At 37.4% G+C, this 18,829-nt stretch overlaps 1 protein-coding gene across 1 annotated transcript; it reads right to left on the bottom strand.

Moving 5' to 3' along the window:
* Nucleotides 1-11,535: 11,535 nt before the first annotated feature.
* LOC137272778 (autophagy-related protein 13-like) lies at nucleotides 11,536-18,597 on the bottom strand. The gene is made up of 5 exons (XM_067805169.1): nucleotides 18,174-18,597; nucleotides 15,717-16,282; nucleotides 14,854-15,039; nucleotides 13,966-14,263; nucleotides 11,536-13,355 (listed from the first exon to the last, which is right to left on the bottom strand). Exons 1-5 carry the CDS (start codon nucleotides 18,330-18,332, stop codon nucleotides 13,140-13,142), a joined length of 1,425 nt encoding a protein of 474 aa, XP_067661270.1. The 5' UTR covers nucleotides 18,333-18,597; the 3' UTR covers nucleotides 11,536-13,139.
* Between the last annotated feature and the right edge of the window lie 232 nt (nucleotides 18,598-18,829).

Raw genomic sequence — 18,829 nt, 5'->3', positions numbered from 1 at the left:
CTTTTTGAATATGGATTTGATGTACAATATATCCAATCTGTTGAGGAGACTGTGTTTGTAATGTCAAATGTGTGAATGTTATGTTTGCAATAGACGTTGTTGTGAATGACATTTGTGAGTAAATGTGCTGTAGCCATGCTATTTTGTATGAAATGTACAATTGTGTATTGTCAGCATTGTCTAGTCCAGAGTTACACGTTACATGTGCATAATAAACTTTTGTGGAGAAAATGTATATGCTTTTATCTTGAAGAAACTACACAACTCACTAACTTGGCTATTGTGTGTAGTTAATTGTACCCATTAGTATTCTAGGGCAGGAACGTCCCCAAGATATGATGGTTCGAGTTGATAAAGATGGAGACTACTTAGTACAGTAAAATGAGTGGAAAATATAACTGAACCAAGAATGAATTGGTACAGAAATAGAATTTTGTTTATATCATTTACAATAGTTATGTAAACAATTTATGAAAAGTCCTCCCTTGGATGTTGATGCTAAGTGGCTTTTTTGGGACAAAAACTATGAAAACTAGTATTTTTCAGCTGTTTTTTTTCTGTGTCAAAACAAGTCCAGAAAAAGGTATAAAACTGACAACTTAAGTTATAACACAGTAAATAATGGAAATCAAAATTGACATGACGTTTGAACTTGGATTTCTGTCCAGCACAGAAAACAAGGAAATGAGAGTTATCTCCCCTTTGTTTGCACTAGATTGAAGTATCAGAATAGTTTGCTTAATTGATAAAGGATTAAAAAGATAGCTAAGTGCTTCACTTATGATTATGAAATGATGAGGACTGAGGTCATTCAGCTCCAGTAATTAGTCAACATAGCTGTGTACTGGAGTTGTGAAAGACAACTCACCAAACTGATAAGTGGGATATTCTGTATCAAGATACATGGAACTTGAAGACATAGACCAGAACAAAGATCAGGAAAATATGATAACAAGTATATTTTCTATGCTGTTGATTTCAAAACAATTTCAAAAGGTGATTGAAAAATAAACTTGTTCTCTTTTATCTTGAAATGGCAACTTTATACTTACGTGAGCAGAATTGAGTGAACCCTAGCATCTATTCATAGTACAGCTTGAATTCTTTTATCTGATTTGAATATCAGTAACTTTTACAAAGCAAACTGAAATTTACTGGGAAAAACACTCTATATTGATTCACATAAACGATGTGTAGCACATATTTAAATGAAAAACATACCCATCTTTTTCTTAAAAATGGGAAAATAATTAACTTGTGAGCTGCACTCAGCTACATGGTGGTAGTCTGACAGTAATCGAGTCAAAACATCCCGGTGATCAACAGCATGAGATTGATCCATGCAAATGGGATGCAAATGATGTGAGCGAGTCTGACCTCCCGTTAGTCGCCTCTTGCGACAAGCTTGCGTTATTTAAGATCAGTTCTAACCAAGATCTTCATGGTTGCGAAGCTACTTGTTAATAGCTCCAGGAAGGTTTTGAATGTTAACCAGTAGTGACCCTTAAACTGCCATTAAGAATATTATCCGTATTTTATAAAATGAAATTACTGAAGGACAAAAACTCAAAGCATTTTGAATACTTAATAGTAGGTGATGCATGCTTGTTTATCTATCAACAAAAAGATTTCTGACTGACATAGGGATGACTATGTATTCGAAGGTAATTGTCATAAAATCATGTCAGTGAAAAACTATTAAATTGCAAGCAGGGACCAACATCTCAACCACATTTCAAATATTCAAGCCTGGACACAACCTTTCAAATTATTTAATTTCCTTTACTCAGAATATCTTCTGTTACTGTTAAGTTCTGCTTGGAATAGCATAGGTGTGCTTGGAATAGCATGGTACTCAAAATTAATTCAAATATTCAGACTGTGAGGCCATTGGTAACTCTGTCACCCCATTGAAAGGCCTTTGGTGTTCAGGTTCACCATCACTATAGTTCATGCTACCGGATATTTTAATTAATATCTTGTTCAGTTATTACTATCTCGAGTTTCAGAAGTAGGAGCTCAGTGTAATGCTTCCGAAAATGGGGTTACACAGGGTCAGTTCGTTCAACTTGCAACAGATAATGCAGACTGGTCTGAGAACATGGATTAACCCATACTGATGATGTTTTTGCCAAACATGTGACTATTTGCCAGTCTTGCCGAGTTGTTGATGTGCTAGAAAGGGATGGATTCATATGGCCTTTGCCAAGCAGTTCGTCCACACTTGACTGAATCAAATTACTTGTTTTGAACAATTCTTGTATAATATGAAATGAATCGCTAGATTTTATCATTCTTGGTATTGAGTGATGTCACCTACATGCCCATGATCAAACTTAATCTCAGACACAACCCTGTATTTGCAACAAACCACCAGAGTTAAGTAATCTGCACAGATTTATAGCTATTTTGAAGTCAGCTGGCTGTATTTAACGGATGATATCTCACATGGGACACTGGAAATGGATATACTGTGAGAATTTGTTACTCATATATTGACATGGAAGTTACATCATGCATGATCTGATCTTGTGTGCTTCAATCAGTTCCATGAGGTAGAAGCAGAAACATACTGCTGTGGATTTTAGTCTTTAGCAATAGACAGTTCTTTGGTAAACCCAAACCTAGTGCCATGGACAAATTTCCAGAGAGCAAAGGCACCACTCAGTTTCTTAATTAAACTCCTATTAATTTTGGAGATAGCCATTGCAAGTATACTACCATGCACTAAGCCAAACTTATTGCCCAGGAAACAATAAATAATCAAGGCTCGTTAAAGACAGAGTTTATTCCTAATGCAGGATATTAACCATTCCCAAACACACTTGGGTGATAAGCTAACTATATCAAGCAGTTGCTTTTTCGTCATTCACTACACAGCTCCAAATAAGTATCAGTGTTGTGTGTTAAGCTAATCTACCACCCGTGTGTAGGGGTGTATTCAAGACATTGCACCAAGGGTAAATCAAAACATCACCAATGTACTGTGCCATCATTTTAATTGTAATTTTAATTTTCTTACATTTACTCAATGCACAGTGACACTTCCTCCTTTTGTGGGAGAACACACAACTCAAGACCATGAAGACTGAAGTTATTTTATTTGGATAATGCAACACCCAGTGCATCACAATAACAGCATCAAGCACACATAATGTCATACTCCCCATATATACAATCAGTTGCTGTACACAATACATTTGGCAGACACCGAATAATATCCATCCCTTTATCTTTCAACCAACAATATTGACAGAGACAAATGGAATAATATTTCTGAAGGATGCCTCGATTCAATGGAAGTGATACAAGAAATACTCTTTAGTTTGAACAGCCATGAAGTTCAAATGAGACTGCCAGAATGACAGGAAACCTAAAGCACCTGCTTAAACCACAAGGCTATGTGAACCTGCCTAGTTTAAGCACCTACTTAACCCACAAGGCTGTGTGAACCTGTACCTCCAAACAATATCAAGTTATCAAGCACATCAAGCACATGAGAGGGGATTCCAACGTGGGACATGGGCATGACAGGCCACCACCCAACCTCTCAGGAACATCAAGACTTCACTTCATGTACTGAATACCAACAGAAATTTCCACAACACAAGATCACACATATAATGTATGTGATGTTGTGTGATGACACATTTATATCTTTAACTCTTTCAAGACCTTGTCAGTTTTCCTCTGGTTATTCACAAAATATGTAAATGTAAAACTCTATTGACCTTGTGACCCTTCAACCAAGAATGTCAGAAAAGACGGTCATCCTTTGAGCACCTTTAGACACATGTGGCCAGTCCAAATATTAGCTGACCTTATACATGTTTTTGTATCTCAAACTGGAACTACAGTTGAATCATGCATGGCACTTTCATTTAACCATGTTAACAGCCAGTGCTAAACCTAAAGGTAAAAATCTGATCAAATAAATTAAAGATGTGCATTCATACGTAAACAAAGTATATATGTCAACACCTGGAAAGGTTAGATGGCAGAAAAATCACTGATTATTTTTCACAAACAGTTTGCAATTACTTCCATTCAATACTGAACAGAAAGGAAAGCCATCTTTACTGCTATCCCATTGCAGCCAACATGCATATGGTCACCATCTGTGTACTTGTACCACTAGCAGTTCATAACCTAATGCATTTTTCGTATGTCGTATGTTTTCACAAACTCTCTGACTGAAACAGAACAATAATATTGCAACCATACTCATGAAACGAATAAGGTAACACATGAAAGCACAAGTACTCCTTTATTCTTTTCCAGAATTTCACCCACAGTGCAATACATAAAGCTTGTGACAAAACTTGGAAAAGAATAAAGAAACACTTCAGGTTTCATGTGTTCAATTATTCATTTCAATGAGTGTATTATAAAAAGAAATGTCTGGAGAGACATAATGATATTGATGGCACCTTTTAAGTAGGATACTGGAAGATACGCACTTGTTTTTCTTTCAGGGTTTGTCATTATATGTACAACTCCTTTCATAAATCACAATGATAACTAATGAAAAGATAACAATCTATGATAAAATGTCACTCAACCAAACAGCAGGTTCTAACAAAAACCTATTTCAGATATTTACAACTTTTCAATAACCACAACATATCAGAGATCACAAAATTGTACAAATTTTCTGACTAGCATAACCTTAAAAATATATAACTCGTCCAATAAAATTGTTCAATGATATAATTCCTTCATCAATTTATCAAGAATTTTTATATCATTACCATTGTTAACAGATCTGAATGCTCTCATTCAGACTCTCAGCTCTGGTGGAGAATACAAACCATGCTTCCTGTGAGACACTGTAAGTGAGAGTTTCCTCCTACCTGGTACCCATTCTTTGCTGAACAAAACAACAGGATAATGAGTGAGTTTAGCTTAAAGCCACTTTTAGCAATATTCCTGCAATATCATGGCAAGGGACACCAAAAATAGGCTTCATACATTGCACTCATATAGGGAATCAAAGCAGGCTCTTGATGAGCAAAACCACAAGGTTACCCCACTGCAACCTACACGATAATGAGAGTTGCAACCATTACTTCTTCAAGAACACCAGATAAAACAAAGAAATTTTGCTTTGAAGTGTTAGATGCAAACATTTCAACAATAAGAATTTCCAGTAATTCTTTACACTAGAAAATATTCAACTGCTTTCCAGTTTCACCCATTCAAACAAATAAACATTCACGTCAGCAGATGGATGACCAATCTGTTGAAGGATATATATTTACAAAACACAGATAAAACTGATTTTACAAATCAACTTCTACTTTTGAATACATATATTTCATACAGAATCCACATTTAGTTGAAACATTTTAGTCCCGCGGGCAATCAATCACATGGTTGTCCTGATGAACAGGTGGCATACATCCATCAAGAAGACCTGTTCAGAACACTGGGCTTACAGTCAACCACTGCATTCCATTCCCACCATGCTGAAATGCTCACCTAATCTGTTTCGGTTTAAACCCCACATACCAATATTCCAGCTACATGACTAAAACTCCAACAGTCAGTCCAATGCAACTAAGAAACAATGATATACTTTAACCAATTACCCATCCTGACCTTCAGATAAAAAATAGGATCTGGTCACAGACTGATGTCATCCTGTAATCCTGAGACCGAAATAATTCTTAACTGCAATGAATATGTTAAATTCCTTATCATGCAGCTCCTGGTCAAAATGTCTGTGGTGGTCTGTGAATAATCGAGTCAGGATCAGTTAATCCAGTGATCGGCAGCATGAGCACCGGTCTATGCAGTTGAGACATACGTTATCCCTATTGTGCAGATCAATTCTCATGCAGCTGATCACTGGATTAGCTGACTCAATTATTTACCGACTGCTGCCATATAGCTGGAATATTACTGAGTGCGGTGTTAAACAACAAACTAAAACCAACCAACATGGTCAAAATGTGGATACAATGCAAACTTTGCAGTCAAAATAGAGAAGTTGATTCAATAGTTACAAACAGATATGTATCAGTGATATTAGACAAATATTAGATTGTTACATCGCAAACAAAAGAAAATGACATAAAGTTTACATGCACTGATGCTACACAAACTTCAGAAAGAATACCAGACTCCAGTGTATTAAGTTTCAAGTGTTATCTCCCTTGAATGTGTCTTGCAACTGCAGCTTTTCAGAAATGGCTGGATACCATCTCATAAAATTAACATATTTTCAACATGTCTTACAGGTTCAAGGTCAAAGCTTTTCAAGTTCTTTGCTTATTAAAAAAGAGTACCAAATGTCATAAGCATGATTAGGAAAGAAATCATGTTGGCATTAACGGAATGGTTCCACCAACAGCTATCGTCCAGCATAGATGGTAAAAAGAGTCAGCAACTTTTGTTTGTATCATTCTCTCAGGGAGGTGGAATCATGAGGATCACAGCCATGTCTCGCATTCACTTGCCAGTCAACAGCTGTGCATGTTAGTTTTGGTGGGCTTAGTATTTAAAGGAATATGCACTGTCTATATCGTCAACAACTGAGTGATGCTGTGCGTCTCAGTTTTATGTTGGGTTTTGCAATATTCCAGCAATATCACGACCTGGGCACAACACAAAAAGACGAGTCATGGTTTAAAAAATAATAACTTTTTTTATCTTATATCTGAAATAAATGAACATGACAGATACAGGGCTCGACAGGGCATGACAGATATAGAGCACTAGGTGCAACCTCAGATAAAAACCTAGTTGCACCAGCCGAATTCCAGTTGCACTGCTTTTACTGCAATATCTAATGAAAATGATATACAAAAGTATTCAGATGTATATTCAAAAATTTACACACTCAACAGTTCACTTGCACCTGATCCAAATTAGACTACATAATAGGTTGCACTTTGTGATATTGGGTTGCACCAGTGCAAGTAACAAAGCCCTAAATCGAGTCCTGAGATGACATACATAAAATAGAGAACATCTGAAGTGGTCTTAGACTGTCAGTATAGGGTGTCTTTACTTTTCAAAACCAAACATTAATCATTAATATAATTTATGTCTACAATCAACTAAATGTTTGGACATCAGTCAAACACACTGACTATTTACAAATGACAAAAATGTGACAAGTACACTATAAATAACACACTACACAAACAATGGGATTAAAACAAACATGAATTCTTTGAATAGTTTTCAAGCATGAAAGTCAACACTTGCATCACATATTATTGCAATATAAATTTAAATAGTGAAAGTTTAAAAATATACATTGTCTCCCACTAATCTGTACATACGATTCTACTCACACAGCTAATGGCCACAAATAATGCTGAGCAAGTTGTGGACAACGGTTGCCATTTTGACAGTTTAAAACAGAACACCAAGATATTGTTGAAACCACACTTCGACACATCACATCACAGTTAGCCTAGTTAGTTGGCAGTTCACAAAATACAAGTAAATTCAAAGTTCAATTTTCTATTTTTTTTATCCCTCAGCCAAATCTCAATATTTGCCACAAGGTGTTTCTAGTTTTCACAAGGAGCTGTCAAACAACTTACCAGGAACAACCTACAGACTTTTAACAAGAACTATCAAAAGACTTTATCAAGAGCTGTCTCAATACATTGCCCTTGTCGTCTGAACTTACTGGTATGAGAAGCAGTTCTTAACAAATATTTTCAAAAGTCACCAACTTAGGTTTCAAATTATGTGACTGGACTATACTAATTTCACCAAAAACTATTTCCATGACCATAACTGCTGTTATAAGTTTTGATGTCCACAGGGGTAGGTAGGTGAAGGGTAAGATGGCCATCATAAACGAGATGAAGGAAGAAATGTGGGGTGCTGGCAAACATTACTTGTAAACCTTGTGGGCCACACTTCCTTTAAAGGTCACATGCAACCAAAAAATCAAACATAATTAAAACACATTTATCACTTATTCATGACATGTAATATACATTGTTGCTTTTAAAAAAACAAATAAACAAAATTATAAGCGTACAATAGCGATTCAAAAGTGCAATATTTTGTACTTCGGCTCACTTCTCCCGAAACGAAGCCTTCGAGAGACCGAACCCAGTCATAGCGGGTGGATATGCACTCAAGTGTAACGACGGCTTCCGAATGGCTGTTTCATTTGCTGACATGCTGAGGGTTCATTGTGTGTACAGAAAGGTGATCTGTTTGATGGGCATTTTAGAAGTATAGCCAGTCACAACAAAGTAAGATTCTTTATGGATAACAACTTCTTTTTGTGTACTTGATGCGTCGTTTCAGTATGGATTCATATACTGTTGTCAAACAAAAGCATATACACTAAAAGAAGTCGTTATCCATGAAGAATGTATATAGAGATGTTGGGTTTGGAAAATACATGTTCTCTGAATTTGCGCTCGATCCATTCAAATATCATGTCAGTAGGGATGGTAAACTAGTGCGCGGCTGGAATCTGTCCAAGTACAAAGCAGGACTTGAAACTGACAAGAGTTTGTACCAGTTTCCGTCAGATCCAGTCATCCGAAAAAAATGAATGTAGTTTGTTTGCAACCCACAGACATAAAACATGTCATGTGTATCACACGTGCCTAATTACATAATGTGGCAGACACGGGACTCGGGTGCACGAGTCATAAATCAACTCATTTTCTTTTTGTCGTATAGTCTGATAGGTGCTAAGTTCAAATTGCACGTGGTCAATGATTGAAGCTGTGTATTGCATGTTGTCATTAAGTAGACAGGCAGACAGACATATAGGTGTGAATAAACCAGACACTGAGCTTTCTCTGTCACAGAGACTGCTTACCACAATCAACAAGTTTTTTTACGCAACGAGTAGATTATTTACTTGTTTGTGTGCACAACCAAGATTAGATTACTGCTCACGACTTAAGACGCTGGGCATGCATACTGTTTCAAGCTCCACGAACCTATTCACTGCGCATGCGTCATGGAGCAGCGGAGCACAGTTGTTGAAAGCAGTTTTCCCCCCAGCGCTGGGGGGAATTTAGTGAAACGTTTGAACTCTGATTTCGCGGGCTTTTCTTTCATCGCGTTTTTTTCAACTTTATAGGTTGAATTGGCATTTTTTATGATTAGTTTCAGTAAGTGCATACCGAAAGGTACCAGAATCTGCAAAGTTGTGTTTTACGTTGCATGTGACCTTTAAGAGTATGAGTGACAGCAGTTGTGTATTTGTTCATGACAAACTGGGTATCAGGTAACCTTAAATACATAGAAAAGGTGGCCATCTTTTAGATATTGTCAGTAGTGTACAGAAAGTCATTTGTACATATCAGAAAGTCCAACACCCTGGTAATATTTTTTTCTAACTGTCATTCAGTTGTCTTTGGACAGGGGGCAGAAAACATGGCTGGGTACTTTCATTCAATATTTTACACCAAGTAAACAATTATGTGCCTGGACATGGGTAAAACAGCCTGGTGAACTCACCATATTTAAAACCTGGAACAGATAAGAAACAACATATACCGAGGGAAACTAATACGGGAACACCACTTCATGGCAGTGTTCCTTTATCTATTCTCAGATTGCCTCCCACAGTGCTTAACAAAGCTGGCAATGAAAACAGGAAAACGTTAAGGGAACACTTGAATTCCCTGTGTTCTGTTATTTGTTTCTCTCAGTATATTGTTGTCCTCTAATGAAACACCCCTACTGTTTGTTCTAAGATCTCTGCTTGAATGAGCTTTTGAAATGGGCTAAAACAAGCAGAACATTCATGCAAGTGAATAACAGGCCCCCCTAAGTAATTGAAGGAATTACAGCAAATTTGAAGGAATTGCATCTCAAATGTAAACAAACGCAGCCCACTCGCGAAACAATTGCAGCGATATCGGTAGTTTAGCAGTAATAACAGAAATACATTGGTCCTATCGGAAGCAATGTCAGTAATACTAGAAACACGATCGGCCATCTTCGGAGATTTTTCGGTCGCCAGCGGAAACTCACGCAGCAAAACATGGCGTCGTTGGAAGAAGCGCCTGTCTCGGTGAGATTTGTTTTTAGTTCCTACTATTACATTTTCATACTTATCCATCTTTGACCACCCGCGTTGAATGCGTTTAGGTATGAGGTGTTGTCGGGGCAATAGCTTATGTTTTTAGGAAAAGATTGTCACTGCAGAAGAGTGTCACAAGTCATGTCCCTGGAGATTGTTTACATCTGAACATCGAAGTCGTGCCGATGATTACGAACATCACGAACGTGCGCCATGAAGAAGTTTATGAGCCATAATTTTTCTTGCTACGAAGTGCAATTGACAAATTTAAACACATTTTACAAAAAAATGATGTTATATCTGGTGCACGTTCGTAATCATCGGCATGACTTCGATGTTCAGATGTAAACAAACTACAGGGGCATGACTTGTGACACTCTCCTAGAGTGACTATCTTTTCCTAAAAACATAAGCTTTTGCCCCGACAACACCTCATACCTAAACGCATTCAACACAGGTGGTCAAAGATGGATAAGTATAAAAATGTAATTGTAGAAACTAAAAACAAATGTCACCGAGACAGGCGCTTCTTCCAACGACGCCATGTTTTGCTGCGTGAGTTTCCGCTGGCGACCGAAAAATCTCCAAAGATGGCCGATCGTGTTTCCAGTATTACCGACATTGCTTCCGATAGGGCCGATGTATTTCTGTTATTACCGCTAAATTACCGATATCGCTGCAATTGTTTCGCGAGTGGGCTGCATTTGTTTACATTTGAGATGCAATTCCTTCAAATTTGCTGTAATTCCTTCAATTACTTAGGGGGGCCTGAATAAGCATTTTACACTGTCTTATTGTAAACCAGAGTCCATTAAGGGTATACTGTGTTGATTAATTTGCTATTGCTGTGTTAACATGGTTGTATTGTAGTGTCAGTTACCATACTAATGAATGAAGATGATTGTAAGGGAGATAACAGGAACACTTTCCTGTTTAAAATGATCAAATGTCACAACACTAATCCATTTTGGAAATGATAGAATCGGAATGTGGCATTTCAGGTGGTTACATACTGGTTATATACTGACAAAGTGGAAACTTATACAATGTTTAAGTCTTTGGTTATCTGTGAATGTTTACTTTATATTCTATACCTCCTGATTGCGTTGGCACTGAGACAGTGGGAAATGACACATACTATACAGGGTTTTACTGCAACTCATTAACAAAGGGTCCCAGGGACCCCTAATTATAAGTTTTAAGGGTCCTTGATGACAAAATGAGGGTCATGTGAAGTAACTGTACAATTTGATAATTTTAGAGCCTGGAAAGAATCATCAATCTTGTGCACTGATGGATGAAACAATGCATGTGACTGCTCTGAAAGAAATAACTAAACACTTAGCAAAGTCACAGATGTGTTGTAGGTACAATGAATTATATTGTATGTCCCTCTGGGCTCACATTTGCGCATCACGTAAGACCCAGACTATGCATACAAGATTGGAATCTCCAATCCAAAACAACTGGTTCACTTACAATGACTTTGGAAATAGTTTACTGAGCTAATATTTCTTTTTGAGTATGCTACAAGCATGCTAAGTACAATGTTTTACTTGCCTGCAAGTGATTTTTTCCATTTGCCTGGAAGTGAGAAGCCCAAACTAACCCCACTGATTGTGTCAATGTAGTCATATATTCAGCAATCTCAAGACCTAAATGCTTAAACATACATTGTATCAGTTAAATGACATCTTAAATAGCATGTCTTTTCATCCACATAAACCAGTCTCTTTTTACTTCTGAGTCAGAAACACATTTATAACAGCAAAATCACATGACACAAATCCATTCCATTTCATGGAAGTTAGATATTTACACTTAGAGACACTACTCACATTCCATCAAGGACAGGTAGTAAACTGCTGTATTGCATTACCTGCAGTTCAAAGCTGTATCACATTTGACAACACCCAGCTACAAGACAAACAATCTCCCATTTTAATACAGTGAAACCAATCCTGAATCTGATGTTAGCACTTCAAAGACCAGTCTTTCTTAACCTCATCAGTTTCTCAATATTTCGTACATTAGACAGTAGTTTCAATGCAAACATATTTCTGTTTGTCACTGAGAATTGTTTTCTACAGGGTAAATTTTCAGGATGTTTGCTTGTTGGCTGTTCATTCAGCAATATTCTGCTATATGACAGCACCCTGTAAACAACCCCATTCCTAAAGTCATGCAGAGTTGCTGGGAGGGATGTTAAGCAGTCATAGTGACAGGGGATATTTTCAGAACAAATAATATTTGTTTCCAATGGACAGGTTCATACACACCATGCGTAGTGAACTATATCCTCTTCACAATGTTCCATTAAACCTAATGATCATCCAGTATTGTATGAGTGAGTGAGTATGGTTTTATGCTGCTTTCATCAATATTCCAGCAACATCATGAGGGGGACACCAGAAATGGACTTCACACATTCTTCCCAAGTGAGGTATCGAACCCAGGTCTTCGGTGAGATGAGCAAACACTTTAACCTCACCCTCACTGTTGTTTGAAATATAGCAATGCAACTGTTCTTCTCGAAGCTAGATATCTTAGCTTTGGACCAGATGATAAAATGCAATAAAACAGAAAATGCATCTCTTATGAATATGGAAAGTCTGAACTGTATGTACACAGACCCTCCTTATCAAGCACTTGGTCTCATTCCACAAGACAGTCCATACACATGGAAACCCTGACTGTACAGAAACCCATCTCATGGGTCACTACTAGTGGAGATATCTGTATTAGGACACTTCTCTCTGAATTATTCATGTGGAAAATTGGAAGTCTTGTACTGTATAGTTTTTCTATGTTTTTGTTGCTCTGGATATAAGGACATATTTCTGTTATGAACCTTGAGACATAAATCTTAGAAAAGAAAAACACCCAAATCCCAGTTACTGATTTGTATAAAATTTTGATTCATATTTGTCAAGTAAACAGTCAAACGGAAACACAATTCCTGTTTATCCTGACACATAACCCTAACTGAGGGAAAATGTAAGAATGAGAAATTGTGTGGTTTACAGGATACAGTGGACACAATGTCTAAAACTATCAGTGTTATATAGCACATGTCATTTGGTCAGCATAGCAGCTTGTGCTAACATGACTAAGTCTAACCACTAGAATCTTGGTCCTTCAATGAATCCACAAATTCATCAAAACCCTTCATATCTGATTCAAACAAAGCCAGTTGGTTTGTGACAACTTCCAGTGTTTCATTAAATCCACTCTCCTCATCATCAAACATCTTCAAGCTGGGTGCACCCTGACAATCCCGGTAGAACCTGCCAAGGTCTGTGTTAGCATCTGCTCCTGCAAATGGAGTTTTCTGGGGAAAAAAAAAAAGAATTGTTCAATGAATAAGTGACTACATAATTTTCAAAACACAGATAGATCGATTATTTGTTTTACCAACCTTTCAAGGATATTCCAAATGGTCTGTAAATGATTGAACATGGAGCACACAGTCCTGTGATCAACAGCATGAGCATTAATCTATGCAAATGGAATACAGTGACAAATATCAACCAAATCTGAGAGCCTAACCATCGAATCCCATTAGTCACCTCTTACGATAAACATGATTCTCTGAAGACCAATTTTAACCAGCATCTTCACAGATGCAGTCTTAATTGGATGAATGACTCATCATTTCTATATTTATAACATCATCAGGGCAAGATCACAAAACGTCTTTACTGCAATACATCCTCTTGTGTCTTTACAATGCCACACTCAGTAATATTCCAACTAAAAGATGGCAGCTGAGTCAAAACCAGACAATCCAGTGATGAACACCATTCCACACCAGCATAGTACTACCAGTTACAACTAGCTCACGCTCTGGGCAAAATACTTTACACTGTAATCCCTAAGTGGGATTTCACCATGAAAAGTTCTTCACATAAAAAATGTGGAAACATTGTGGAATCCCATACCAATTCAACCATGACAAAATCATCTGGTGCTGAGGCATCACTGCTGTTGCTTTTGTTAATATCACTTCCAGCTGAGTTGGTGGTGGTTTCCATGTTGTCTGGTTCTCCAGATGTGATGGAGGATTTGAGTTTTTCTATTGGTGGTGGCGGTGGGATGTCTGCTGGTTTGGTTGGAGCCAGGAGGCTGAAGAAGGGGATCTCTTCCATGTCAGTCTTCAAGTCCTTCATGCTGCGATGTGTCGCAAATGCCCCTACCCTATGTAGCTCTGTGAAGCTATTAGAACCTTTCTCTGGGACACTGCAGAGGAAACGGTAACATGTCAATTCTTTTATCTCTTTGTATAGCCTTAAAAAAATCTGAACAAGCGGTAAATAAATAATGATGTATTATTGGTCAAATGTAATGGATATCATATTTTGTGTGATGCCCGTCTGATGCCGCACTCTCTGGGTGGAAATCTGAATAATGTATGGGATCAACAAAGTTCTTGAATTTATGTTTCCAAGAAATTGTAACCTGAAATACAACATCTGTTAGAAAAAAAGGCACAGACCACATGAATTATATCCACCTTGCACATAACTCATTTTGTGATTATGGTTCTTTTAACATAACTAAATTTTAGGAGAAATCAGGCTGGGATTTTTCAGGATTCCAACTGGCTAGGCTTATTTGTAAAGTAAATAAAGCAAGGTACAAAGTCAAAGGTATTATACATAGCAGGTAAACACTGCGGACTATAAAAATTCTAATTTGTAAATTTTCACTGACATCTGTTCTAGTGTTTTCTCAAAATTCAAATAACTGCCTGAGACTCATTGTAATGTTAACATTCCTGTAGTCCCCTTGTAAATCATGTACATGATGTATGTTCTACAACTGCTAACCTTCTAGGCCGATGTTCATTCTTGCCTTCAGTTGACTTTTCAGTGACAATACAGAGTGGCTGAGTGTTGATCGCCACTCCGCACTCATTGATGGTCAGGTCGGATGAGGGACTGGTGGAGAACATGGTTGAACATAGGTCTTGTCTGTCTAGACCCATGTTCAGAAGCTCATCAGAGGTGCTGTTTCTAAAGAAAGAGAAAACTTGGAATGCATACAACCTTGTAAAGGGCCTTGCAACATGCTCAGTTACCATTTCTTAATCAAATTGGTGACTTGTGGGTGATTGAAGGTTCAATCTCACACTGAATTAAATATACCAGTGTTATGATGTAGTGCATTACAAGCATCAGAAACATTTCCATAACCATTACTGTTACACTTTTCTCCTTAAAGCAGAGTCAACTGCATTATCCTGACTTCATCAGTGCATGTCATGAGCAAGTGTCAAATAGGAGCTAGTGAAAAGGAGAGCATCTCCTTAGCTACCCTTGACACAAGTCACAAAAATATAAAAGCTAGCATCATCATCACAAACCTATGGCTAAAAGCAATGAGCAACAATTGACATGTAGGGTATACTGTCCCAGTAAACACTCGGTCCAAAACTAGTTTTGATTTAATTCAATTTTCAAACATTTTTTTGTATCATCAAAGTTTTTACTTAAACCATTTGTTATGAAAATGAAGGAATACTAACAATAGTAACATGTCAATGGAAGAGGTAGCACATATTTTAGCTAACTCAATGCATCTAATCATCAAATCTATTTTGCCTACTCATGAAAAATTACCATTCGAAAAAAACATTATTCCATTGATCTCCTCCAACTTTGTACTTTCACCCCATGCTATTGGAAATTACCTTCTGAAACCTAAACTGCAGGGTTTAGGTGTTGTTGGAATTCTTGGGCTGGCATCTCTTTTGAAATGATCATCCTTAACTTCAAAAGGCAAATCCTTGGTTGTTTTGTGTGGAGAAATGAGCAGTTTTGTCCGGTAAGCCAGATTCAGCAAGATTGTCCCAACTGGCGTAGGAATGGCTCCAACTTTTGTAGACTGGTACCCATCACCCAACTGAAAGAACTGTGGATCTCCAAGATAGATTCTGTAGCATATGACGTAATCTCCTCCCCCATTGGCACTTTGTCTCCTCGCTAACCTGTAGGCAGGAGGAACACGAGAAACTGAAAATAAGGATTTTAAAGCTATACCCATCCTGTTGTAGACAGTGTAGGAGACCTTGACACCTGGATCACACTGGTCCTTGTTGAGGGTAATGTACCATGTCTCTAACACCATGGTGTCACCCTCTGCTGTACGCAGGGATATCTCTACACACACATCTTGACCAAGCATGGACTGCTGTCCAGACAATACCTTCTTTGCTTCAGTTTGTACTTCTGGGATATCACGTATGGCAAGGTTGAACTGAAATATAAATGTTATTCAAGCTATGAAAAACATTCAGTGTATTCAAATTTAACATAAGAGCCATCTTGGTTATTGAAAATGCTAAAAATAAGCAATAATAAAGATATTCAATGTCTTATAATTGGATGTCCTATTTCGTAGTAAACATTGCACATTATCATAGTAGCAAATGGATAAGACATGCTTAAAGGTCACATGCAACCAAAAAAATCAAACATAATTAAAACACTTATCACTTATTCATGACATATAATAAAGATTGCTGCTTTTAAAAAAAACAAATAAACACAGTTATAAGCGTACAATCGCGATTCAAAAGTGCAATATTTTGTACTTGGGCTTACTTCCCCCGAAATGAAGCCCTCGGGAGACCGAACCCAGTCATAGCAGGTGGATATGCACTCAAGTGTAATGACGGCTTCCGATTGGCTGTTTCATTTGCTGATATGCTGAGGGTTCATTGTGTGTACAGAAAGATGATCTGTTTGATGGGCATTTTAGAAGGATAGCCAGTCACAACAAAGTAAGATTCCTTATGGACAACAACTTCTTTTTGTGTGCTTGATGCGTCGTTTCAATATGGATTTATATACTGTTGTCAAACAAAATCATATACACGAAAAGAAGTCGTTATCCATGAAGAATGTATATAGAGATGTTGGGTTTGGAAAATACATGTTCTCTGAATTTCCACTCGATCCAATAAAAAATCTGTCAGTAGAGATAGTAAACTACTGCGTGGCTGGAACCTGTCATTCGTCCAAGTACAAAGCAGGACTTGAAACTGACAAGAGTTTGCACCAGTTTCCGTCAGATCCAGTCATCCGAAAAAAATGAATGTAGTTTGTTTGCAACCCACAGACATAAAAACATGTCATGTGTATCACATGTGCACATCTTTATGTTGTATAGTCTGATAGGTGTTAAGTTCAAATTGCACGTGGTCAATGATTGAAGCTGTGTATTGCATGTTGTCTTTAGCAGACAGGCAGACAGACACATAGGTGTGAATAAACCAGACACTGAGCTTTCTCTGTGACAGAGACTGCTTACCACAATCAACAAGTTGTTTTACATAATGAGAAGATTATTTACTTGTTTGTGTACACAACCAAGATTAGACTACTGCTCACAACCTCAGACGCTGGGCATGTATACTGTTTCAAGCTCCGCGAACCTATTCACTGCGCATGCGTTATGGACGCAGTGGAGCACAGCTAGTGAAACGTTTGAACTCCAATTTCGCAGACTTTTTTTTCCATCGTGTTCTTTTCAACTTTATAGGTTGAATTGGCATTTTTTATGATTTGTTTCGGTAAGTGCATACCGAAAGGTACCAGAATCTGCAAAGTTGTGTTTTACGTTGCATGTGACCTTTAACATAGTCTAAATAGCACATTTAGCAGTAGTTTATCTTCCAAACCCCAATGAATTGTTACACTTTTGTCAGGACTTGCAGATGTACAGTTTCAACACATGTAATTTGTAAATGTGATAACTAGCCTCATACTAGTCATAGGTTAAATATTAGTATAGTTTCAGCTGACATACGAGATCAATAATTCTTTTACAAAACACCATTCTCGTACAACATATGTTGAAATAGATACTGATACAATGAAACAGTGAAATAACTGTGTTACAAACTGGAACAGCTGTAAATATAGGTCGGGCCTATTTCACCTGATTGCTACAGATTGTCGACCAATGTAAACATTGTAAAATGGTAAATAATCACGTTAGTTTGGCAGTTTCTTGAAATGAATATATTTTAAAATAATTCCATATGTACCATTATTGTTACAAACTCTAGTTTTCAAACATTTTTGCTTCGTTGCAGTTTACTAATGTTTACAGCTGGTGGGTGACACAATTCGTTGGTACATACCCAGTCAGCGCCAGATGAAAACGGTTTTGATTTGGTCTTGATCTTCTCACCAAGCCTTGATTGAACGATAATTTGAAGGCTCTTGAAGATGAAAAACTTCGTGAATTTCTCCAAGTCCTTCTTGTCTTGACTATTTAACTTTCCTGCAGCCATATTCATGGTGTCTGTCCGTTGTTTACGTTTTCTGGTTCACCACCAGTTGTTCCAGTGTGACATTTCAACGATTGTCCTGCGTGTGAGCATCTGTCAACACGTCTGCGTGGTGACAAACTTTAAATCATACGCCTTTCTACCTGTATTTTGATGTACATGCTCCTAGACATGGAGAGAAATCCACAACATTCATAATTTTCCTAAATATTTTTACTGTCAACGCAGACAGGCTAAACTTCCTGTTACCCAGAATTCCATAACGTCACCAAAATTAGACTATTTCCCACATCACTAATTGTAAATGACTCTTTTTTTTAAAGACACTTCTGTTGAAACTAAACCAACAGATTGTTATGTTGTTGAAGTGAAGATAGAAATTTAACGATGTGTACCTTGTATCAGTCAGAAAAAGTAGCCTTTGTGAGAGTAAAGAACCCACGGCGTGCATGCGTGTGTGTTTGCGTCCAGTTGACATACACTGCAGACACCTGAATAATATCTAT

Source organism: Haliotis asinina, chromosome 2 (genome assembly GCF_037392515.1).
Source record: "Haliotis asinina isolate JCU_RB_2024 chromosome 2, JCU_Hal_asi_v2, whole genome shotgun sequence".
In the NCBI taxonomy this organism is placed as follows: domain Eukaryota; kingdom Metazoa; phylum Mollusca; class Gastropoda; order Lepetellida; family Haliotidae; genus Haliotis; species Haliotis asinina.
Note: the sequence above shows the minus strand (reverse complement) of the source record. Positions and strands in the feature narration are given on the sequence as shown.